This window comes from Vulpes lagopus, chromosome 3 (assembly GCF_018345385.1).
Source record: "Vulpes lagopus strain Blue_001 chromosome 3, ASM1834538v1, whole genome shotgun sequence".
NCBI lineage: Eukaryota > Metazoa > Chordata > Mammalia > Carnivora > Canidae > Vulpes > Vulpes lagopus.
In genome coordinates this window covers 164,374,510-164,400,882 of record NC_054826.1, presented here as the reverse complement: position 1 = coordinate 164,400,882, position 26,373 = coordinate 164,374,510, and the positions used below count along the sequence as shown (strand labels likewise).

General features: G+C 38.7%; 1 protein-coding gene across 3 annotated transcripts in view; it reads right to left on the bottom strand.

Annotated features, from left to right (window-relative positions):
- ANKRD13C (ankyrin repeat domain 13C) overlaps positions 1-25,810 on the bottom strand; it is a 95,367-nt gene extending 69,557 nt beyond the window's left edge. For all 3 annotated transcript variants that reach the window (XM_041748032.1, XM_041748031.1, XM_041748033.1), the window contains exons 1-2: positions 25,066-25,810; positions 2,158-2,199 (exon numbers count right to left, since the gene is read on the bottom strand). In XM_041748032.1, the coding sequence (XP_041603966.1) occupies positions 2,158-2,199; positions 25,066-25,453 (430 nt within the window). In that variant the 5' untranslated portion in view covers positions 25,454-25,810. The remainder of the gene's footprint in view (positions 1-2,157; positions 2,200-25,065) is intronic.
- Positions 25,811-26,373: the final 563 nt, after the last annotated feature.

The following is a 26,373-nucleotide window of genomic DNA, read 5'->3' as shown; positions in this document are numbered from 1 at the left end:
ATGAACCCTTCTCTGATGTCTAACCAAAAGGATAAGAAATAGTTTACTTTTCTATTTCATCTTCTAAGGATTTCTAAAATATTCTTTTAGTATAATGTTCTTTCCATTTCAATTCAAATCCATAATTCAACAACCTCCCAACCTAGAAGGCCAACATGGCCAACAGACCTAGAAATTCAGAAAAAAATCAGACTTTAATAGTGAAAAAATAAGGTTAATATGTTAAGATGAATGAGAAAAGTAAATAATAGTGTAAAAGTCCTAGGGTATCCCTCTTTAAATCAATGAATAAACATTATTTGAGGGTCCTGGGTATTTTTATCATGTTTACAAACAAGTATACAAATAGCAAGTTTTCCTTCAACAACAAAATCAGTAAAGGTATAGTTTATTTATCTATAAAGAAGAAGATAAAAAGAGAATGTAGTGGCACAGTGGTACAATGAAAAATTAATTTACAGAATTAATAAGGTAGATGTGTTATCTTCCACTACACATTTAAATATTGTTCCTGTAACCAAATCTCAAAAATATATTAAAAGGCCATAAAACAAAAAAAAAAGAGTATGTAACTAAAAAAATATAAATGGTTCAGTATATTAACTGTTGTACCTACTCTACATGAAAAGATTTCAGAAAAAGCAAACACTGACATTATTTGTAGACCCTGAATCATCTAACCAAGTGCTTCCCAAAAATACATTCAACGGAACTCTAGTCTCTCAAGCTACATGTGGAAAAAAGCAAATCAAGTAACTTTGGGGAACAATGACTGTATATCCAACACCTGCCCCAACTCAGAAGGTCACAATGCATATTAGTACATTAAAGTTCTAGGAATGTCCAAATTAAAGGAAACTGCTTAATACTTATTAATCCACTATTTTTCAAATTGATTTGACCTGGAAATACTAGCTGCCTCTAAATACTTATCAGTGTGCTATAAAACTAATGTTCTGTGAAATATAATTTAGACAGACTAATATTAACCTATGATGAAGCATAACAATACCATTTGTTTTTCATTCAATACTTTTTTTTTTAAGATTTTATTTATTTATTCATGAGAGACGCAGAGAGAGAGGCAGAGACACAGGCAGAGGGAGAAGCAGGCTCCATGCAGGGAACCTGACGTGGGACTCGATCCCGGGTCTCCATGATCACGCCCTGGGCTGCAGGCGGCCCTAAACTGCTAAGCCACTGGGGCTGCCCTCATTCAATAATTTGTTATAAAAAATTTCAAATATACAGAAAAACAGAAAGATGATCACAATGATTGTTCAAATACTCTATACCTAGGTTCAATAGTTAACATTTTACACATTTGCTTTGTTTTCCTCCTAATGTTATATGTATTACAGATAAAATTTACAAATATATAAAAAAAACAGCAGACACACCATAAAAGATAAGACAGATGGCAGGTAAGCAGGTAGGTACAGAGAGAGGGGAAGGATGGCTGATTCCTCATACAGTCTTGGTTACTTCTCTTCCTGAATAGGAATAATAGGACAGCGCAAAAAAACAGCCTTAAAAAGTAAATCTTTTAGGGACGCTGGGGTGGCTCAGTCAGGTAAGCATCTGCCTTCAGCCTGAGTCATGATCTCAGGGTCCCGGGAGAGGTCTGCTTCTCCCACTACCTCTGCCTCGCCCCTGACCCTCCCTCTCTCTCTCAAATAAATAAATTTTTTTTTAAAAGTAAATCTTTTAAATCACCCGTCCACAAAGGTGTTTTTTAATTAAAGAATAAACAAGTTTTTACCATCATATAACATACAAAAGGTTAGACTTCTGAGTCTAGAGATATAAAACAATCCCTATTAAAGAATCTTAAAAACTCTTTGAATATTAAAACGATTATAATAATTAACAAATCTTAATATTTGGAAATTATAAATGCTTGCTTGATAAAACAAATAAAAAAATCATAGTTTCAAAAAGCATAAAATCAGTACAGGATTTTTACTAACTCTCGAGATGAACTATGGAAGTGAGAAAATATCGTTATTTTTAACATACTGAATCCTAACTCAATTAGTAAATTAAAAAATCAGGCAGATTTTTAAAAACTCAAAAAACAAAATCTATCTTAAAATTGTAACTAAATGTGAAAATACATGAATGAGTTTAAACATAAGAAAGGAAATATTTACTAACCTTTATTTCCTAACATCACAGCAAGATGTAAAGGAGTGTTTCCTAAAATTAAAAAAAAAAAAAAATTTAAATTAGTATAAAAACATAGGAAATCTTATTTAAAAGTGGTTTTGGTTCCTTCAGAAATTTCACTGGCAGATTTTAAGCAAAACTACAGTGACTGCAAAATGTTCTTCCTTATGTGGCAAATTCAAAGTCAGTCAAACACCATGGTTTCTAGACACAATGTGTTGCACCTCCCCCTTCAACACCCACCAAAAAAAGGATGCCCAGTTTACTTTTGAGGTTTCTTCTCCCAATAGATTTCACAGATTCCTTTGCTACTAATTTCTCTATATATCACTCTTTGTTCATTCAGCAAAGAATTTAAATATCTACTATATATTCATCTTTGGAGACAGATATCAAAAAGACCCAATCCCAGCCCTCAAGTTGTTCAGAAGTCTTAAACTGATAGGAAAATAAATAATTACTATTACTATTTATTAGAATAGAAGAGAGTATAGCATGATAGTGGGACATAAAACAGAGCTCCTAATTTTGCCTGTGCAAATAGAATTAACTATTGGAGAGGGACCAGACTAGAATGAGTCTTGACGAATGGGTTAGAAATTTATAGGCAGACAAAGCAACACAGACTAGTATTCCATGTTAAAAACAATTCCCTCAAATTACATTCAAATGGAAGAACGGTTTATATTTAGGAAACAAACAAATATGACTAGTGGGGGTAAAAGAGAATAGTAAATAATGATATTGGCAAGATGAGCAAAAGAAAATTAATGTGAATTATAGGCTATGCTATGAGGTTTAAACTAGATCCTATTAGTTGATGTTATGCAATGATTAATTTAATTTCAAAATGATACCCTAAGCCACACTAGTAACCTAAAAACATTTTCATTATAAAAGAAAGCAAAACTACAGTAATATTTGAAAATAAACTTACTGAATTAATGTACACTGATTTTCAGATATGAGCATTTTTACAGAAGGCACTACATGAATAATTTTTACCAATAAAATCATGTACAGAATAAAACAAGATTTGACACTTTTTAAAAACCTTATATATGATCTACCTCATTCTCTTAGCTTGACAAAAACTGCCAAAATGGTTAACACACATACACACACACACACAAAATCTTTTGCTCAATAAAAGCACAATGGAATATGAATTGTTGGCTGTAAATACGGCAAATAGTATGTTGTGCAAAATTTAGAAGTGTAATAAATTCATTAAACTTAAATTTTCTCTAATTTTACAAAACAAAAAATCTGGACTACAATAAATTTTTTTATCTTAACTATTGGGAACAACAAAAACAACAACAAAAAAACAGATTTGGGGAACATAATTCAGATTATGTTCTTCCAAAATCAAATTTCCCTTAGCGATGAGGTAAACTCACCAGTTTTCACATCTCATAATTAATTCTAGTTGAGATATGCAAACTTTACTAATACTCATACATTGAAGCATGTCCCCCCAAAAAAGCTTTTGCTTATAATACTAAGTGAACTTCACTAGTTGCCAAGTTATTGGTATAAGCTATTTTCCAAAAGACAAACTTCAGTCCTCCAAATATTTCATACCCTTTAGGGAGTTAGGTATCTTCTTTTATGCTAGTTATAAAAGTTTATCTAGTCCTACAAGTTTGTATTTTTATTCTATAGAATCAATATTTACCATTTTTGGTGCTCTTCATTCCTTTCTTCATCTCTAACCTTCCATCAGACTCATTTTTCTTCTACCCAAAACATATCCTTCAAGATTACCTTTTGTGGAGGTTTGAGATAAGTGAATTTTTTGTTTGTAAACACATATTCAACTTCAATCTTGAAGAATATTGTGCTGAGCACAAAATCATTGACTGGCTGTTATCCCTTCCTCCCCCCCACACCCAGCACTCTATGTGGTCCTAGGGTTCCTTTTTTTTTTTTGCTGACAGGCCAGCTATAAGACTTTCTACCCCTCCTCTGAAAGTAATGTGACATTTTGGGCTACATTTGTGGGTTGCTTTTAGTTGTTATTGTTTTGTTTTTAATTATCAGCCATTTCACTCCAATGTGAATTCCTTTTATTATTCTGCTTGTCTTGGACTTCTTGAGTCTTTGAATCAGTGTCTTTCAACAATTTCGTAAAACTCTCAGCAAGTATCTCTCCAAATGTTGCTTTAGCTCCATTTCCTTCCTCTCTTCTCTCCTGGGGTTCAATTAATGTAGAATTTCTCACCCTTTCTACTTTCTATTTTTTTAACTTTCTTTCGCTTCCCATTTTCATTATAGATATAATATAAAGGTTCTTGTAACCTTTTTCCAAGATTATAAATTCTGTCTTCTTCAGGGTCTAAACCTCTTGGTAAGCCTATTTATTCTATTTGAATTTCAGCTTTTATATTTTTTCATTTGAGAATTTCTTTGTTCACTTTCAAATACATGATTTCAATTTTTAAATTTCAGTTCTCTGCTTAAATATTCAAACTTGTCTCTTACCCCCCAAGAACATAATAAGCATTGTTATTTAGAGCCTCTAATAAGAATTACAATAAACAGGGGATCCCTGGGTGGCGCAGCGGTTCGGTGCCTGCCTTTGGCCCAGGGCGCGATCCTGGAGACCCGGGATCGAATCCCACATCGGGCTCCCTGTGCATGGAGCCTGCTTCTCCCTCTGCCTATGTCTCTGCCTCTCTCTCTCTCTCTCTCTCTCTGTGACTATCATAAATTAAAAAAAAAAAAAAAAAGGAATTACAATAAACAAAGCTCTCATGGGTTTCTTTTCCCCTGGTTCTCACTCATGCTGTTCAGTCTCCAGAGAAACTGAACAGCATAAGTGGTCATCTTTAATTATATACTGGATATAGTATTTCAGGAGCTCTCTATATAAAAATTTTGAAGCCTAAGAAACAAATCCTCCAGATACTTTCATTTGCTTTTGACATGTGGCTGGGGGTATGAGACTTCATTAATCCAGGGACTGACATTTTTTTCTGGCCTTCACAAATGACTCAGAGCAGTGCTCCAGCCTCCATCAGAGCTGATTCAGTTTTTGTTCATTATTATTCCTAAGGTATAAGCTCTTCAAGTTACAGCCCAAACAGTAGAGTGTTTAAGAGATATCGGTAGGCCCTGACCTCTATCTTTTGTCCTCTTAGCACAGTGAGGCTGTTAAAAGTGCAGCTCAGCCTCTAACTACTTCTTTTGGCTTTGCAAAAGCTACTGGAGCAAAATAACCTAAAATGCGAAGCTCAGATCTTTGGATTTTCATCTTTTGCCAGATTTTGGCCCAGTAACTCCTTCCAACGTCATTAGATCTCTAGTACCCTTAAGCTGAATATTTTATTCTTATTTGCTTCTAAGGAAGACTAGTCCTAATAATCTAGTCTATCATTACTACAAGCAGAAATTCTACTTTGATTTTATTTGCTAACTTTTCTCCCTATCTGTGATACTGTGCCTTCTATTCTTTGATACTGTTAATGCATAAAGATGAGATTATTTTATGAGGACTAATGATCATAACTTCTATCAAAATATAATTACTCTTAGTGCTTTTAAACCATTCTTATCAGTTCAATTTTATCAGTAATTAATCTTGCCATTCATATTTTTTTGCCACTAACAACAAATTTTCCACTTTTTCCAACCTCCGTTAGATGTGTCCTTTTCTTCTCATTTACCAAATGTCACAGTTATTATTTTTGGAATTTTTTCCCCTACTTCTTTCAGTAACAAATCTCATGCCTAAAATACATGAGCCAGGGAGAGGACATGACTTAAACCTAACCAGTCTGATATCCAATAGAAAACTGTTTCAGGGAAGGACACAATTCCCACCAAAGTCAAGGTTCTTTTCTGCAATCAAACTACCTACCTACCTTTCCTTCCTTCTCTCCTTCCTTCCTCCCTCCTTCCCTCCCTTTCTTCCTTCCTTTCTTTTAAAGAACTGGTAGGGAAGACTGTCTTTTGCTGCTGGAACCACAGTGCTTGAAGATGAGTACGGGACCAACTATTTTCTACAAATAAGTTAGTGCCCTCAATCAAGGACAATTTTTCCACCAAGGGAACAGCTGGTGGTGTCCAGTCCATTTCTGGTTATCAGAACTGAGGAGTGGGGGTACTGATGGCATCTAGAGGGTAGAGGCCATGGATACTGCTAAATACCTTACAATGCACAGGACAGCTTATTCCCACAAGGAATTCTCCAGCACAAAATGTCAAGTGCAGAGGTTGAAAACTGAAATAGATAAAGCCCAACTGTAACAGGAAAGAAGGAAGTTCTACATAATAGCAGACTAAGAGATTATTTAAAGGAAAATTTTTTTTTCTAAAGTCCTAAAAACACTGTAGGAGGTCTAGATACATGCATGTCCAATATTTGCTCCTACCCTATCATTTTCAGTTATATGAACCAATAAATGCCTTTGGGCTTAAGCTAGTTTACAGTTGAAGCTTAAGCTTTGGGCTTAAGCTAGTATGAGTTTCACTTATAATGGCAAAAATCATTACTAATACAATATAGGAATAGAAAACTTTACTTGCCATAACCATACTTTGGGAGACTGCTATTTTTTAGGCACTTTTGCTTTGCTTCTCTTTTTTTTTTTTTTTGGACTATGTAAATGTAATTTGTAATTTATCTTCTACAATAACACAATATAGGCAGATATATTTTAAATTCTATTTGTTGCAAAATTAATGCCTTTTTAGAAAATATTTTTAAACTCACATTTATCTAACAAAGTAAAAAAAAACCCACACATTTGATTTTTTTTCTTTTTTTCTTTAAGATTTTATTTATTTGAGAGACAGAGTACAAGCAGGGGAGGAGAGAGAGAGAGAGAGAATCTCCAGTAGACTTCTCTGAGCACAAAGTCCTGACATGGGGCTCAATCTCATGACCTGAGCCAAAATCAATGTTGGATGCTTAATCAACTAAGCCAGCCACACATCACTGATTCTCTTTAACAAAAAAAATAAGGAAGTCAATACTTTTTTTTTCTCATCTCCATTTTTGTTTCACTAATTTAATCAGGAGTTAAAACCTTTTTCTTACCCTTCATAGAATACATATCTTTTAAATTTTGAAGTAAAAGATTTTTTTTGGAACTTTGTTCTCAAGACTCTAATCATATTTGCTATGATTATTAGGCTTCATCTATGGTATATTTAACTGTTTTCAATGTTCATTCTCAAACTTTTTCTGATACAACTTCTCCTTTCTTGGGTTAATCATGTAAATTCATCTCTTATGATCTGGGATACTTCTTTAAGTAATACTTTTCAGGAATGCTAGCATGGGGTTACTCTATTTTCTAGAATGTTACTGTATTTTTCACAAAGCAATACTTACCTAGAAAGAATTCTACAGAAGATCTAATATTGGAGACATCTGAAGCCAATTTGATACTCATTTGTTAAATAATAATCTGTGTTCTTTACTTGTGTATGTACAGAATTCTTCATTAAATTTCAAAATATCACTAAGATATGCATATTCTCTTTTCATTAATTTTCCCTGGAACACATTATGAGCTCTGACTTTGGAGTCTAAACTAAGTTTAGATCAAAAATGTCTTCTTCTTTACTTATAGCTTTGAGTATTGCCTCTGATCCACTTATTCTGTTTTATTCTCTGGAAATATATACTACTCATAAAATGAAATCTATACAAGTGTAGCTCCACTATTTATAGCTTATCCCTCATTCTTTTAATTTTTCTTCTTTTCCACTACAGTCTGTTTTCAAATGAATTTTTTATTTCATTCAATTTCCTATACCATTAGGACTTTATTTAACAGTATCTTCAGGATACTTATAATGACACTTCTTGTATGAGTATTTTTCAAAGACCACCAATTGATTTTTTTTTTTTCTGTCCATCCATCCTGAAATGAAAATGTATTCAAATCTATTCTGGGAAAGGACAATCAGACTGCTCCCATTTTCCTCTCAATTCATTCAAAAAATGAACAGCAGAAACCTTTTCTAAACTCTGAAGCAAAAAGAACAAGCTGATATTTAAGTATTTCCCTGTAAGACTCTATTTTAATAATACAGATAAAACAAAGAAAATCAAACATTTGAGAGATAGTTGCTGCATGGAAATCAAAGGAGAATGATGCAAGACATATTCCTAAAAGTACAAAACATCATTGAAAGAAATACCTGAATAAGTTGAAAGACAATCCTGAGTTTGTGGATTAAATACTGGTAAAATGACAGTACTTCTAAAAATAGTCTATAATTTCAAAACTCTCCATCAAAATTCCCAACTGGCTTTTTTGAAGAAACTGGCAAGATGATCCTAAATTTCATATAAAAATTCAAAGTACCCAAACTATCCAAAACACTCTTGAAATAGAACATCAAAGTTGGAAGACTTACACATCCCAAATTCAAAACTTACTTCAAAACCACAGTAATCAACACAGCATGTACTCATGAAAAGACAGACCTATATATCAATGGATCATATTATACACAAAAATTAATTCAAAATAAATCATGAACCTAAATGTATGAGCTAAAACTATAAAACTCTTAGGAAAAACAAAACAAAGGAGTAAGCCTTTGTGACCTTGGATTAGGTAACGATTTTTCAGATACACCAAAAGCACAAAAGCAATAATAAACTGGCCTTCATCAAAATTAAAATATGCTGCAAAGAATGGCATCAGGAAAGTGAAAACAGAACCCAGAGAGGAAAATATTTTGCAAATTATATGTTTGATAATATCCAGAATATATAAAGAACTTGATGTAATGAGGACTGGGTGTTATATGCAACAGATGAATAACTGAACTCTACATCTGACACTAATATATACTATATGTTAACTAATTGAATTTAAATAAGTTTAAAAAAAAGAACTCTTAAAACTAAATAATAATCTGAAAAATCCCAATTTAAAAATAGGAAATGATCTGAATAGCTTTTTCTCTAAAGAAGATATACAAATGGCCAATAAGCCCACAAAAAGATGCTTAAAATCATATAGCCATTAAGGAAATACAAGTCAAAACTACAATGAGATACCACTCCATAGTCATTAGGATGGCTATAACGAAAAAGACTTAACACAAGTGTTGGCAAGGGTGGGAAACCAAAAAAAATAAAACCTCATACAAAGTAAAATACTGTAGCTATTTTGGAAAACAGTTTGGCAGTTCTTCAAAATGGTAAACACAGTTACTACATGACCTAGTCAAGGTATATACCCAAGAAAATGAAAAGATGTCCACACAAAAACTTACAAATGTTCATATGAGCATTATTCATAATATTCAAAAAGTAGAAAAACCTCTAATGTCTATTAATTGATGAATATATAAATAAAATGAGGTACATCCATGCAATGGAACATTATTTGGCAATAGAAAGGAACAAAATTCTGATATATGCTACAACGTGGCTGAACCTTGAAGACAATGTGCTAAGTGGAAGAACCCAGTCATAAAGACCACATACTGTGTGATTCCACGTATAGGATATTAGTGGCTGTCTATGGCTGAAGGAAATGGGGGGGGGGGGGAGGGTCGGAAGTGAAAGGTAAAGGGTACAGGATGTCTTTTTAGGGTAATGAAAATGTTCTCAAATTGTGGTAATGGCTACACAACTCTGAATACAACTTTGAATACTTTTTTTTAACTGTACAGCTTAAATGGTTCAAATGTATGGTATGTGAATTATATCACAATAAAGCTATTTAAGATAAACAGAAGATAAGTGGGGGATAAAATTGCTAGAATTGCAAGTATTCATGCTCCTAATAATTTTAAAAGCAAAAGTCCTCCTTACAAAAGCCTTTGTACTGGCTACACAACTTGTTTATTAGGCGGGGCGCCTGGCTGGCTCAGTCTGAAGAGCATGCAATTCTTGATCTTGGGGTTGTGAGTTCAAGCCCCACCTTGGGGATGGAGATTACAAAAAAATAAACTAAAAAAAAAATATAACTCAGGTTAATCCAGCCGTGGACTAAAAAATAAACTTTCTTACCCACTTGCTTCTTTGGTATGATTTTTTCTACTCAATAAGGTACTAGGAATAGTTTTTGGGTTTTGTGGTTTTTTTTTTTTTTTTTTTTTTTGATACAGCTATGATCTTAAGAAGAGCAATAAATGAAGGCAAAAGGAAAGGTGGGCTTGCTGTAGGGCACAAACTTCCTCCTGCCATCTATTTCCTATATGTATAAAGGGAGGGAGAGAGAGAATCCCAATCCTAAGCAGGATCTATGCCCGGCATGGAGTCTAACTCCAGGCTCGATCCCACCACCCTGAGATCACGACCCAAGAGTCCAGACACCCAACCGACTGGGCCACTCAACCACCCATCTGTTTCCCATATTAGACACATTCTCATCCTCTAATTCAGAGACATGACATAAATAAAGTTTTAATAGTACATAAGGAGGTGCTGTTTATCGACTGTTAATGGCTACTTTCATGCAACAGATGATACAACCTGTAAGCTTGTATTTACTAAATCTTAGCTTTAAAAAAATTTTTAATTGAAGTACAGTTGACATACAATGTTACATTAGTTTCAAGTGTATAACAGTGATTCAACAACTCTATAACTATCCTGCCCTTTAATTATGTTGCAGACCCCTGCTGTAATCAGTAAGGACTGCATGTCATATTGCATTGCTTCTAGGATAGACCGCCTGTCAGTCAATATAACTTCTATATATAATCACATATTACTGTTATTAAAACTTCTCTCATAATCTAGTTTACTTGATTCTAGAGTCATTATTGTACCTTATTGTCAAGTTAGGAGAGAAGTTCGAATATTCTGCTCTTTCAACATTTTACCCAGAGGTAAAAATCCATTCATTTTCACTTAATACTTAACTCAGTATTACCAAGTTCTAGGCATAGTGCTAGATATGAAAAATTCAACTATTTTTTTAAAGATCTTATTTATTTATTCATGAGAGAGACAGAGAGAGAGAGAGAGAGGCAGAGACACAGGCAGAGGGAGAAGCAGGCTCCACACAGGGAGCCCAACACGGGACTCGATCCCGGGTCTCCAGGATCACGCCCTGGGCAGAAGGTGGCGCTAAACTCTTCAGCCACCCGGGCTGCCCAAAAGATTCAACTATAAACAAGCTAGAAATAACTTTTGTCCTCATGGAACTAATAGTCACAAAACAGAAAAATAAGACAAAATAGATTGTGATAGGTGTTCGGAAAAATGACCTAAAGCTAAGACCAAAAATAATAAAGACATTACTTTCTGATTCTTCAGGCAGTCTTCTAATTCTTCTCATTATCTTTCTAATGAGATAATGTTTAAAATGAGATCTTAAAAAGGAGCAGGAACTAAGAAATCAAAGGATGAGAAGAAAAGCATTACAGTCAAGAGACCAGAAATAACCTGTCAGATTCCAGGAACTGAAAGAAAACAACTATGGCCAGAACAAAGAAAAAAAGAGAGATTTGTACAACATTGTATCACAGAAGCAGGCAAGGGCCGGATCATGTGGGGCTCTATAGATCATGTGGGGCTCTTTAACACGGTAAGAAATATGAACTTACTTTTAAGTAGAGAAGACATTAAAGAATTTTGAACAAGGAAATGACATGATACAAGTTACATTTCAAGATCACTCTCACTACATTTAGAGAATGGAATGGAAGGGGACATAGACTAGTTAAGAGTCTGTTGTAATATTCCAGGGAAAAGATAATAAAATTTGGTCTCAAAGTGGTGGTAGAGGCCAATCAGTGGAGACAGAAAGTAGAATGATTCAAAATAACCTGTGAGTTCGATATGTATAGGTAGGAGGAGGAGGTGAGACAAATGACCCCAATGACTGAGGCTTGAGCAGCCAGGTGAATAATGATGTGATTTAATAAATGGCTGGGCGGCTGGATGGGAGGGTATAAGGTAGAAAATAATAACATTTGAGCAAAAAATTTTGAAATATCTGAGATTCCCAAGTGGAGATGATTATAAAGTCTGGGAACTCCAAGAAGTCTGGATTAGAGATAAAAATTTGACAGTAGGGATCCCTGGGTGGCGCAGCGGTTTCGCGCCTGCCTTTGGCCCAGGGCGCAATCCTGGAGACCCGGGATCGAATCCCACGTCGGGCTCCCGGTGCATGGAGCCTGCTTCTCCCTCTGCCTGTGTCTCTGCCTCTCTCTCTCTCTGATGACTATCATAAATTTAAAAAAAAAAAAAAATTTGACAGTAAAAAAAAAAAAGAGAGAGAGAGAGACATTTAAAATCAAATCTCTAAATTTGCAAATACTCATATTTTCCCCCTAACATTGGAAAAGGTAATAATAGTGGTCTGTCTTCACTTCTCTATCTTCCAGGAGAAAATTTAAAAGGACCATGTTCTAAATGGTGACAATAGTAACAAGAAAACAAGGAACTGGTAACACCAGTTGATGTCAAGAAGGATAACTAAGTGGGTGAAGATGAGTGGGAGGAAAGCTTTTCTTTTAAATAGGCCTCATGCTAGTGTGGAGTTCTGGGGGGCCAAAACTAAGGACTCTAAAATCAAGACCTGAGCTGAGATTACAGTCAGAAGCTTAACCCATGAGCCACTCAGGTACCCTGGGAAAGAAACTATTTTCATAATGTATCTTTTACATCTTTTTATAATTTTGTCGTATGTGAATGTAATAACTTCTCAAAAACTTAAACAAATTAAGAATCCACCAAAGTCTAGACAGAGCCACTAGGTAAAGAAAGCAGGCCTTTATATACCTAGATTATTACTATTTTCTTAAACCCTCAAGGAATATATAGATGAAAGGGTGGGGCGTTTGGGTGGCTCAGTCAGTTAAGTTTCCAAAAATTTTTTTGTTAAGATTTTATGTATTTATTCACAAGACACACACACACGGGACAGAGGAAGAGACACAGGCAGAGGGAGAAGCAGCTCCATGCAGGGAGCCCAACGCAGGACTTGATCCCGAGTCTCCAGGATCACACTCTGGGCCGAAGGCGGTGCTAAACCGCGCTGAGCCACCGGGGCTGCCCAATTCCCAACTCTTGATTTCAGCTCAGGTCATGATCTCAGGGTTGTGAAATTGAGCCCCAAGTCAGGCTCTGCACTGGTGTGGAGTCTGCTTGAGATTCTCTCTCCCTCTTCTTCTGCCCTCTCACCAAAAAATAAAACAAATAAAATAAAATTTGGAAAAAAAGAAAGGGCAGAATCACTGGTATCTACTGAAGCAAATTAAAATTACTGTAATTTTACAAAGTCAAATTAATCAAATTTTCAAAAGATTTATGAACTAGAAATGACTTTGTGTTCAACTACTCAATCCTCATTTTACAAGTAAGTACATAATCAAAAATACACATTATAATTAATACTAAATATTACGCTTTGATTTCAATATTTTAAATATAAATCAGCATGATTTTCTTCATCATTCTTCTCCTACTCCTCTAGCCAACACTGGATTTACTTTACTGGCCAAGTATACCATGAAACTAAGTGCTCAGATGTCCCAGTTATATTTCTACTATTCCCTCAGTTTTCTTTTTCTTTTTTTTTTTAAAGATTTTATTTATTTGACACAGAGAGAGAGAGAGAGAAGGAGTGTGTGTGCAAGCAGGGAGAGGGGCGAGGGAGAGAGAGCAGGCTCCCCACTGAGCAGAGAGCCTGACCAGCGTGGGCTCAGTCCCAGGACCATGGGGCTCAATCGCAGGACCATGGGGCTCGATCCCAGGACTGTAGGATCAGGACCCAAGCAGAAAGCATATGCTTAACCAACTGAGCCACCCAGTCACGACATTCCCTCAGTTTTCTAAGATCTCAACCTGCTGCTTAAGCTAATCTGTTACATAAAAGATACTAAAAACTTAAAATAACCTGACAACTTTCCACAATGTAGTTTTTAAATCTGAAATCACATGCCTCGGTTCTAATTTGGTAAATAAAATGAATTCTGTTCTGTCAAATGAACAAAAAATATTCCAGTAACATTGAGACCGCTGCATTGCTGAAGTATGCAAATTATCAACCAAAAGGCTGGATTTACAGGGCATCTATTATATATGCCCACACTATCCTATATACTTTATAAATCTTACCTTACCCCAACACCCTCTGAGACAAATATTATTCCTATTTCACAGGTAAGAAAAATAAAGCTAACAATAATTATGTAATTTCCTAAAATTATATATCTAGAAATGTGTGAGTCCTGACTCTAAAATCTGTATGCTTTTTACTAGACCAAAAGTTTTCAAACTTTTTGGTCTCAAGACCCCTTTTATACTCTTAAGAATTATTAAAGATCTTTTATATGGATTGTTTATATGGACAAATCTATTGATATTTACCATACTAGAAATTAAAATTACATGTTGTAAAACTTTATTATTTTAGTTACAATAACTCCATTACATGTCAATATGTATTTTTTATGAAAAAAAAAACTGCATTTCCCAAAACAAAAATAAATGACGGGAGTATGCTATTTTAAGCTCTTTAATTAAAAATTAAAATAAATTTATTTAATGTCTGGCTTAATAGACAGCTAACCTTTTATAATTATTTTTGCATTCAATCATGTGTAAATTTTACTTTGAAGCATATGAAGAAAATCTAGATTCAGAAGATACACAGTTGAAAAAAAGGAATAGTATTTTAATGGCACTTTTAAATAATTGTAGATGTTCTTTACTACAACAAAACTAAGTGGTGATTTCTTAAAGGTCAGCTGCAATGTGAAATTTAAAACCGTATCAATAAACTTTTTGTATTGAGTACACTGAAACACACTGGTTTCTCTTGTACTATATACAAATATATACATATATATTTTTTTTAGATTTTTATTTATTCATGAGAGACACAGACAGAGAGGCAGAGACACAGGCAGAGGGAGAAGCAGGCTCCCTGCGGGGAGTCCCCCAGATGTGGGACTCGATCCCAGGACCCCGGGGTCACACCCTGGGCCGAAGGCAGACACTCCACCTCTGAGCTACCCAGGCATCCCTCTTGCACTTTAAATAGATCTTTTACAGATGCATGATTTTGGAACATCATACACTGATCATGTGAAAGATACAAGTTAATGGAGTTATGCAGATCTTCCAAGTGTCAACACATTTCATTATACCCCCCCCCCAAAAAAAAAATCACATTTGGTATTATCACCAATCTGACCAGAGAAGTCTTTAAATACTGGGAAGCTGTCAAACTCAGTGACAGAAGCGGTCAAACTTAAGAGTGACAAAGACGAGTTCCCCAAATTCTAATTTTTGATTCAAAGCTTGAATTTTTTAATTGGTAACAAATACTACCAATTATTTTCTGTGAAGTCACAGGCTCATTTCATTCTTTTCCAGAAAATTTCTGCCAACTATCCAAATTGGAATAGCCATAGTTTGTCTGTAAGCTGTTCTTCCAAGTAAAAATAGTGTTCCAGGACAAAAGCTGCTGGTTTGGCTTACAACTCAAACAACTACACAAGAGTGTTTTCCCTTCAACATGCAGAACAACATCATGCAAAATCTACATTATGTCAGAAAGAATATCAAAAAGATATGTACTTGAGATTAAAACTTAATAAAAGTAATCATTTCACCAGTTGCATCATAGACATTAAGAGAAACTGGCTTTTTTTCTATTTTCCTTTTTTAAACTACAAGTATGTGGTAGTGAATGTGCAATGAATACCAGCAGTTTCAGTGCCTTGATTCGTACTCAGGTTCCAACAATTTTGCCCACCACCGCTTTTGAACCATCAGCAAAAATGTCAGCATGGTGAAAAAGGCAAGTAATGACTTTATAAAAATAGTTCTGATTTCACCTGCCCCTAAGTAGGGAGAAAACAGAAAATTCTAAGTACTAGAACCAACACAACTCCAACTTCTACCGACACCTTTCAAGTTCCATCCAAGCAAGCAGTATAAACAGAGAATTTTTGTATTTTTCTCTCATAAACAGTACTATACTACTACAACCACATACACACATAATATTACATCCATCACAGACTCCTACCCAGTTCTACTTATTATTTCCAAAGTTACCCCTACTTTTAACAGCACATTAAACTAACCCTTGCCCATCCAAGTTTCTGCTTCATATGGCAGCCAGACTGAGTCTTTTAAAATCAGATCACCGTTACTCCTCTGCTCAAAACCCTGACTTCCTATTTTGCTCAGAGTGAAACCCAAAATCCTTAACACTGGTCTGCAAAAGTTCCACATGCTTATACTCACTGCTACCTCTCAAATCTCCTATCTCCTACCACTCCCCCCGCCCCATACCAGCCACACTTGGCCTTCCTTCTACCCCCTTGAACATGGTACCTTTATATTTGTATTCTCTGTCTGAAACTCTGGTCTGCCAGATATCTGCTCCTTAATTTTTTTTAGGTAACTGAATTTCTCTTATCCTTGATGTCTTCCCTGACCCTGACCTCAACAAACTACTACTTCCCCTCCCCTGTAATCCCAGCACTCTCTATTCTCCTTACCTGGCTTTATTTCACTCTATGATAGTTATCATTATCAGTCATACTACATATTTATTAGATTATTATTTATCTTCTTGCGTTAGAATAAGCTCCATGAGAACAAGGACTTTGACCACTTTGTTCACTGCTGTAACCCCTGCACCTAAAACACTTTCACATATTAGGAGCTCAGTATGTATCTGTTAAATGAAGGAATGAATGAACAAAGAAAAGAAAAAAATAACTATAAAGAGCCATGAGAATAGCGTTAAAATCTCTTTTAACTCTCCAAAAAGCATTCCATCCCAGAACAATGCAGGTCTCCACATGATTCTCTATGAAAGCCAACCAAAGGGTATGTACATGCTTAAGAGGATATTCAACACAACACAGGTGGTTTTATAGAATCCAGTGTAGTGCTGAGTAAGAGAGCACATGCATTAACATGACTGATAAATATTTACAGCCAAGAATCCAAATACACTAAACCAAGTCACACCAGTAGATGAAAGATGACTTGTAGGAGAGTCAAATACACCTAATCCTTTAGTACACTGACAGGCAGGATAAATTCAAGTACCAGATAAAACCTCAACTGAAGTACTATCTAAACCTCAAGGACAAGAATGTCTTCTGCTGAAAGGTACTTAACACCACAAGTGAGAATAAGGTATTGCTATCAATGGATATTACTATTATATTAGCTTTCAGAGTTAAAATGGTTTCAAGTACAGTCTTCCATTTGAGACTATAATGCCCCAAGAAGTAGATACTGTTATATCTGCTTTTTTCAGTAATTAAGTAAATAGCATAATTTCATAAAAAACCAGTTTGCAGAAAAGCATAGTCCCAAAGTTAGATCTAATTCCAAATATAGAGACAGCCTTCTAGTTTTGCAGGCATCTTCAGGATTTCAACAGGAGCAACAGCCTTAAGAATAGATGAAGTTCACCTAAGTCACACAGTTAAATCTCTATATTCTGATAACAAACACCATCCATAATTTTCACAGAGGAAATAGACCTTTTCTCTTTCCCTTACCCCATTTTACACACTTCAGTATTGCTCCAAAACTGATCTTCCATCTATCTCCCAATGAAATAAATAGTATGTAAACAAGAACACACTGTTAGTCTGCCGAGCCCCCACTCAATTTTTAAGGAACTATGCCTATTTTCTAGAACCCAAAGCATCCTGCCAATTACACTACACTCTGCATTAGATTTCTATGACTCAAGAAAGACATCAAATTGGGACAGACTGCCTAGTATTCAATTCTTCAAGGAGTCCTCCAGAATTCTCCTGCCTTACTGAGTATGCAAAGAGCACAACGTGGTCAATAACTGCTCATTTCTGTTTCTTTTTTTGCCAAAGCTGAAAGGTCAGAATTCCAGCTCCCATTATAGCTCAATACAGGAAAGGAGAGAAGAGGATTCCTCCCACCTTCTTATGAGATAGCTCTGCAGGTGTGTTCACATCACAATTCAAAGTGTGAAGTCACATTCTAATACTTACAGTGACGCCATCAGGAAACAGCAACTTAAGCCAAGTACAGTCCTACTCTGTCCGGAGATGCACATGGGGGAAGAGGTGAGAGGAAGGTCATGTCACATGGTGGTAAAGATGGACTGAATCAACACTGAGAGATCAGTGAAGTGACAGATTTCACCACCAAACTCCACTCATACCACCAAGTGAAGGTGCATGACAGGTTAATGGATTATCTTGAGCCTCCAGAAACGACTTCACTTTTTTCCTAAGACAAACTGAGGTCTGCCTTTCAAAACCAAAGTCCAGAAAAGACCACAAAATGTGAGGAGAAAAATACAAAACCATTTCTGTTCTTTTAAGGATGTGCCATCATTGTAACCCTCTTGGCCAAAATTGTTCATCTAAGGCTTAATTCAAGATTTTTTTTGCCATGCAAAGTGTAGCTCTATAGTTGCTACTCAGATGTAAAATGCATCACCCATCATAAAGATTTTAGTGACGAACACAAAGCAGAGAAAATAATATCAAAAAGAAATTTAAAGATTTACATAGAATAAGCCAAAATAAACCTACCACATGGGCACCAAACAGATTATGCTATTGCCTCAATTCTTAAACATATATTTTTAATCCTTCTGAAATTAAGATGTTTTAAAATCCCTGTCTGAAAAAATCTACCACAGCCACCGGCAGAGACACTATACAGGTTAACCATTTCATTACCATTCCCTTGAGTTACCAACATTGGCAGCAATACTCTCAATTAAAATATACTTTAGATTTGAAATTTCTAATCACTGTGTGAAACAGCCACATAAAGATTAAGCTACAATTCAGTAAAAATGAAAATTAACTATATAGAGAAGATGGCTTGTCATATGCCAGGCAATGTAATTAAAGGCAGTAGAAATCTACTGCCAAATCTCTCAGAATACATCAGAAATTTTTCATATCTAGGAAAGGCTGGTTTAAGCAATTCATGTATCAAGGACTTTCATCACTCTGGTACCTAAAAGCTTCCAACTAATGTCCAAGAGAAAGTACTTTACGTCTAAGAATATTTAACTCAAGGGGAAAAACAAAATTACATGTTTAACAAATAAGAAGTGCAGTCAAAATGAAGAAAATGTTCTATATGCCGAATAAGCATTCTCAATTCTAAAGGTGCTAAAGAAGTAAAACTCATCACCATGAATTTTCAAAAACAGCATGTCACCACGATACTTTAACTACCAATGGCAAAAGTGACTCAGAAAAATTTTTACAATGTGAAAAAAGGCTCAGACTTAAACTTTAATTCTATATTAAAGAAAAAATAGGGGCACCTCGGGTGGCTCAGCGGTTTAGCGCCGCCTTCAGCCCAGGGCATGATCCTGGAGACCCGGGATCGAGTCCCGCATCGGGCTCTCTTGCATGGAGCCTGCTTCTCCCTCTGCCTATGTCTCTGCCTCTGTGTGTGTGTGTGTGTGTGTGTGTGTGTCTCATGAATAAATAAATAAAATCTTTAATAAAAAATTAAAAATAGTATATAACTAAAGACACACTAAAGATATAAAGTTTAATAAATTTGTGTACATTTAATGTAATTTATCTTTTTTCCTTACCCCCAAAATTGCTTTTACTATATATATATATATATATATATATATATATATATATATATAATAAGCCATAATCACTTGGCATATCTAAACACAATATATTCATGATGTTATACCTATTACTGTATTCAACTTATATTTCAAAGATATGTTTGGATCCAGATATAGTATTCCTCAAAATAACTGATGACTCAGAAAAGGCAATTCATAGTCAACCAACACTTTACCACAAAAGAAAAAGCCCAATCTTTACTCCTATTCAAGTCAGTAATTTGTAAAATACACATACATACACACTCCAAAAAAAAGTTCATCGAATCAGAGATCACTGGAAACTGAAAGAATGATAGCGAGCTAAACAGTGACCAAATTAAGATTCAATAAGCTTTCTAGTTAAGTAGGATAAAGGATCAAAAATAATAAGATAAAATATAATAAATGTAAATTTGTTTGAGGTAAAAAAAAAAAAACTGCAAGAAGGGATAGAAAAGAGAGATAGCCAATCACCTGAGAAAAAGCAGTATTAAAAAATCAACATATTCTTGCTTTGTATTATTTAATTTGTGCTTCTTAGTAGTACACATTACTAAACGCTTAGAGCAATAGAGCCTCCTTTTTGTCTTTACTTATGAGACTACTAAAGTTAGTCCTGAGCACCATCCTCAAAGGGAAGAATTAACAAACTGACTTTCACTAAAAGAAGATGATTAAGATTTTCATTTATTTAACACATGTATATAGCATTTACTCTTTCATGGGCCATCTAAGCAAGCACTTTATAAACCATGCCACAGGAGGAATGGATACAGAAGTTAAGACTGCTTAACCTAACAATAAGAATGTGATAGCTCTTGTCAAATATCTAAAGGGCTATCATGTGGATGAGGTGGCCCAGTTATTTGTGCCATCACATAAAACAAGAAAGAACAAACAAGAGTGAGAGATTTGGGCTCTACAGAAAAACTCTGGAAGTTGTCCAATGGCAAAATAAGGCTATTATAAGGACTAAATGAGAAAAAAATATATTTAAGAATCTTGTTGTAAATTACATTACACATTAATAGAATCTACTTCTGTGCAGTATAGTGGGTCCTGATCAACAGAAATATTTACAGAGGGTGACCATGGACTTTGGAGTATCAGCTCTTAGTTCAGCTCCTACCTTTGCAATTTATACCAAGTATGCAACTTTAGCAAAGTTTCCTTGCATCTCTAGGTTTCACTTACCTCACCTTTAAAAGAAGGATAAAACAATCTGCTATGCATGGTCATTGTGAGAATTAAATGTGATAATATAGGTAGCATTTAGCATAGTGTTGACACACTCAGTAAATTGTATTCATGATGATGACAGTCATCATCATGATGCTGTAGAAGGAATCTCTCTGATGAATATACAACTATGTGGTATGATGTGCTATGACTGTATGGTTCTGCTATGCACCCGTATGAGTGTATGAATCTGCTATGCACTTATCATGTTATAACAATTCAGATATAATAGCTTGTATTTAAAGGTCTGGTGACTTAAAAAGCATTTATCTTTTGTAATGTGAAGGAAAAAATATTCTTAAAATCTAAATAAAGTATCCAGGTTAGTAAAATATGAGAAATAAAAGTAATGTAATGTAATGGAGAAATTATGTGGCCACAGGGGGAAAAAAAGGGACTAAAGAAGTAGCACATTAAATATAAGCTACTCTTCCTAAGAGACTCCACTTCAGGAGATGAAAATATATAACGCAGGAGAAAACCAATTACGCTTTCCAAAGGTACATGAACCACTGGTTACAATCATCAGAAATACCAACAATACAAGGGCAGCTAAGTACAATGCAAACACTTGGTATATCAAGGCAATTTAAAAAGTGAAGTCAAGTGGACGAAGGACAAGAGCGTAAGAGATTTCGGATTCTAATTACTTTGAACAGAATTTGTATTTTAACAAATCAATTTCTAAATGCTGGATTACAGAATATGGAAGCCCAATAACCCTATAATTTAGTATTTTCCGTGACGAACCAAGAAGATCAATTGTAACATACTATACTATCATACTTTGTCAATCATATTCATCCATCTCTTCTTTCAAAGGAAATTAATGCTCAAAAAGAAACTTTAATCTGTTTTCAGGAATATTTCAAGGTAAATATTTTAAATTTATACACACACACACACACACACACACACACACACACACCTACTCTGAAGGCCAAGTCCGAAAAACTTCCTAATTAAGTGATGAATAACCTGAAGCTATAACACATCTCCTATAAAAGCTGTTTCTCAAAGGGCTAGTATATAATTACCACCAACAAACAATACTATGCTTGTTGCAACAACAGTAAAATGATTAAGTAAATGTAGGAATGAAAAACTGGGTGCAGCTTTCAGGTATTTTCTGAGGATCTGAATCCTGATAAATGCCAGTGATATTGTTACAGTATTATAAATTCAGATACAAGTGTCGTTGTTAGAGAATTATACAACCAATAGAAATCTTATTCCTTTTTTTTAATCTCAATTTTCGCCCTTATTTTAGATAAGAAACCCAAAGTCCAATGGAATTAAGGGAGCTTATTCCTCAAGCAAGCATTTCGTTAATGTGTTATGTGTTATTTTGAACACTAAGTTGAGCGTATTCTAATTAAATGTGTACCATAGTCATGTTCATGTAAAAGCATAGTTATCAACAATATTTGTCAACTACCCAATTTAAAATGGCTTATTAGATGCTGAAAACATCAGGGTTCACATTCATTTTCATTAATAAATGTCCTGGTGGGGCAGCCCAGGTGGCTCAGCGATGAGCATCTGCCTTCCTCCCAGGGCCTGGGCCTGGGGACCCCAGATCGAGTCCCACGTCGGGCTCCCTGCATGGAGCCTGCTTCTCTCTCTCTCTGTCTCATGAATAAATAAGTAAAATATTTAAAAATAAATAAATAAATATCCTGTTGCTTAGAAGTCAACCTCATCACATTGTTTGTAAAACTAAAGGAACAAAAAATTCAGCTCCCGAGTTACGGCAGAAGGAGAAATACAGCCCTTGAATAATAAATGGTACTCCATTTTGTCGTATCGGCTATGATGAAGTCACTACGAAAAAATCATAGTACGGTTCTTAGTCACAGCCGTGTCAAGGTGAAACATTATTATCAGCAATTATGAAAAACACACAAAACGCTCAACACTCTACTCCAACAAAATTTCAGCAGCTTGCTCCAAGCATCAGATGCCCATCAACTTCTACAGTGTGGCTTAGTTCCATACAAATGGTCTACACTTTGCATTGAAGAGGAATATCAGTTCGATACAAAGTGTCTACACTTTACCTTTAAGATGGAATCGAGTTCGATACAGTGTGTCTACACTTTGCATTTAAGATGGAATTGAGCTCGATACAAAGTATCTACACTTTGCATTTAAGATGGAATCCAGCTCGATACAGAGTGTCTACACCTTGCCTTTAGGATGGAATCCAGCTCGATACAGAGTGTCTACACCTTGCCTTTAGGATGGAATCCAGCTCGACAGAGTGTCTACACCTTGCCTTTAGGATGGAATCCAGCTTGATACAGAGTGTCTACACCTTGCCTTTAGGATGGAATCCAGCTGGACAGAGTGTCTACACCTTGCCTTTAGGATGGAATCCAGCTCGACAGAGTGTCTACACCTTGCCTTTAGGATGGAATCCAGCCCGATCCAGAGTGTCTACACCTTGCCTTTAGGATGGAATCCAGCTGGACAGAGTGTCTACACCTTGCCTTTAGGATGGAATCCAGCTCGATGCAGAGTGTCTACACCTTGCCTTTAGGATGGAATCCAGCTGGACAGAGTGTCTACACCTTGCCTTTAGGATGGAATCCAGCTCGATACAGAGTGTCTACATCTTGCCTTTAGGATGGAATCCAGCTCGATACAGTGTCTACACCTTGCCTTTAGGATGGAATCCAGCCCTATCCAGAGTGTCTACACCTTGCCTTTAGGATGGAATCCAGCTCGATACAGAGTGTCTCCACCTTGCCTTTAGGATGGAATCCAGCCCGATCCAGAGTGTCTACACCTTGCCTTTAGGATGGAATCCAGCTCGACAGAGTGTCTACACCTTGCCTTTAGGATGGAATCCAGCCCGATCCAGAGTGTCTACACCTTGCCTTTAGGATGGAATCCAGCTGGACAGAGTGTCTACACCTTGCCTTTAGGATGGAATCCAGCTCGATACAGAGTGTCTACACCTTGCCTTTAGGATGGAATCCAGCTCGATACAGAGTGTCTACACCTTGCCTTTAGGATGGAATCCAGCCCTATCCAGAGTGTCTACACCTTGCCTTTAGGATGGAATCCAGCTGGACAGAGTGTCTACACCTTGCCTTTAGGATGGAATCCAGCTCGATACAGAGTGTCTACACCTTGCCTTTAGGATGGAATCCAGCTGGACAGAGTGTCTACACCTTGCCTTTAGGATGGAATCCAGCTCGATCAGAGTGTCTACACCTTGCCTTTAGGATGGAATCCAGCTGGACAGAGTGTCTACACCTTGCCTTTAGGATGGAATCCAGCTGGACAGAGTGTCTACACCTTGCCTTTAGGATGGAATCCAGCTGGACAGAGTGTCTACACCTTGCCTTTAGGATGGAATCCAGCCGATCCAGAGTGTCTACACCTTGCCTTTAGGATGGAATCCAGCTGGACAGAGTGTCTACACCTTGCCTTTAGGATGGAATCCAGCTGGACAGAGTGTCTACACCTTGCCTTTAGGATGGAATCCAGCCCGATCCAGAGTGTCTACACCTTGCCTTTAGGATGGAATCCAGCCGATCCAGAGTGTCTACACCTTGCCTTTAGGATGGAATCCAGCTGGACAGAGTGTCTACACCTTGCCTTTAGGATGGAATCCAGCCCGATCCAGAGTGTCTACACCTTGCCTTTAGGATGGAATCCAGCTGGACAGAGTGTCTACACCTTGCCTTTAGGATGGAATCCAGCTGGACAGAGTGTCTACACCTTGCATTCCATCAGACACTTTGTATCGAACTAAGTTTCACGGAAGCGGCGGGCGGAGGGGGGGATAAGAAGAGCAAGCAAGCAAGCAAGAGGCAGACAACCCGATGGCGGTGGAAGTGAGCAGCCGTGCCCGCGGGGCCGGGGCCGGGGCCGGGGCCGGGGCCGGGGCCGGGCGGGCCATGGAGGGAGGTGGGCGCTTCCCGGTGCCCCGGCGGGAGCGCGGGGGCGCGGGAGGGCGGGAGCGCGGAGCCGCCGCGTCCCGTAAACAAAGGAGGGGCCGCGCGTCAGTGCCCGGGCGTCCGGCGATGCCCCCGGGGCGGCCGCGGGGGGGGGGGGGGGGCCGGGGTCCGGGGCGGCGGCGCGCGCTCACCGTGGTCGTCCTTCTGGCCGATGCTGTGCGTGCGGATGAGGGACGACAGCCTCCGCACGTCCCCCTTGAAGACGCTCTCGTGCACCGGGAAGCGCGCGGGGCCGGGGCCTCCGTCGGCGGCGGCGGGCGGCGCGGGGAGGCCGGGGCCGGGGCCGGGCGCGGGGGCGGGGGCGGGCGCGGGCGCGGGCGCGGGCTTGGCGGGCAGCCGGTGGTGGTTGCTGAAGACCCTGGGGCCGGGCCTGCCGCCCTTGCCGCCGCCGGTCCTGCCGCCCGGGAAGGCGCCGCCGAGGGCCGCCGCCGCCTCGTCGTCCCCGGGCTCCAGCAGGTCGCCGTCGTCCTTGCTGGGCTTGCGGTCCCTCCGCAGCGAGCGGATCTTCTCCCCGGTCATCGCCGCCGCGGGCGCGGGGGGGCGCGGGGGGGCTCCCGGCGCGCGGCGGAGCAGGCGCTGCGGCGGCGCGGCGCGATCAGAGCGGCGGCCGGGGGCCCGCGGCGCAGCATGAACCCTCCGGGCGCCCGCGAGCCCGGGGCAGGCGCATGTCCCGGCGGAGGCACCGAGGGCCGCGCGCTCGCCGCGGGGGGGCTGGGGCTCGGGGGCCGCGACGCCGCCGCCGCCGCCGCCGCCGCCTCACAGCGCGGAGCAGGGCACGGCCATCTTGCCCCGGCTCGTCTCGCGAGAGCTCCCGCGGGCGGAGGGAGGAAACACCGCGAGACGTGAGCGGCCGGCTCCCGCCCCGGGCCCGGGCCCCCGCGGCGCCTCCCCGGCCGCGTGTTTCCGCCCCGCGCTCTGCCCGGGCCGCGCCCGCCGGCAGCCCCGGGAGCCTCCCTCCGGGCCCGCGCCCCCGCCCCGCGCGGCCTGCACGGCCAGCTGCCCCGCGCCGCTTCGGCCCCCCGCAGGGACGGGCTGGGCCCCGCGGCCCCGGCTGCCCGCGCACCTGCGCCCGCCGCAGCGGCCTCCCCGGGGCTCGCGCAGGACGGGAGACGCCGCACGACGGAGCCCGGCACCGGGAGTCCTTGGCCTTGCAGCGGCCGGGCCCGGAGAGTCGCCGCGGGGATGCGCGGGGATGCGCGGGGATGCGCGGGGCCGCCGGTTAGCGCCGCCCGCAGCCCAGGGCGTGACCCCGGGACCCGGGATGCCGCCCCGCGTCGGGCTCCCCGCACGGATCGGCTCCTCCCTCCGCCTGTGTCTCTGCCTCCCTCCCTCCCTCTCTCTCTCTCTTTCTCATGAATAAATAAAAATATTTAAAAAAAAAAAAAAAAAAGGGAAAAAGGAGAGTCCCCACGGTCTGCGGGCTGCTCGGCCCGGCGAGA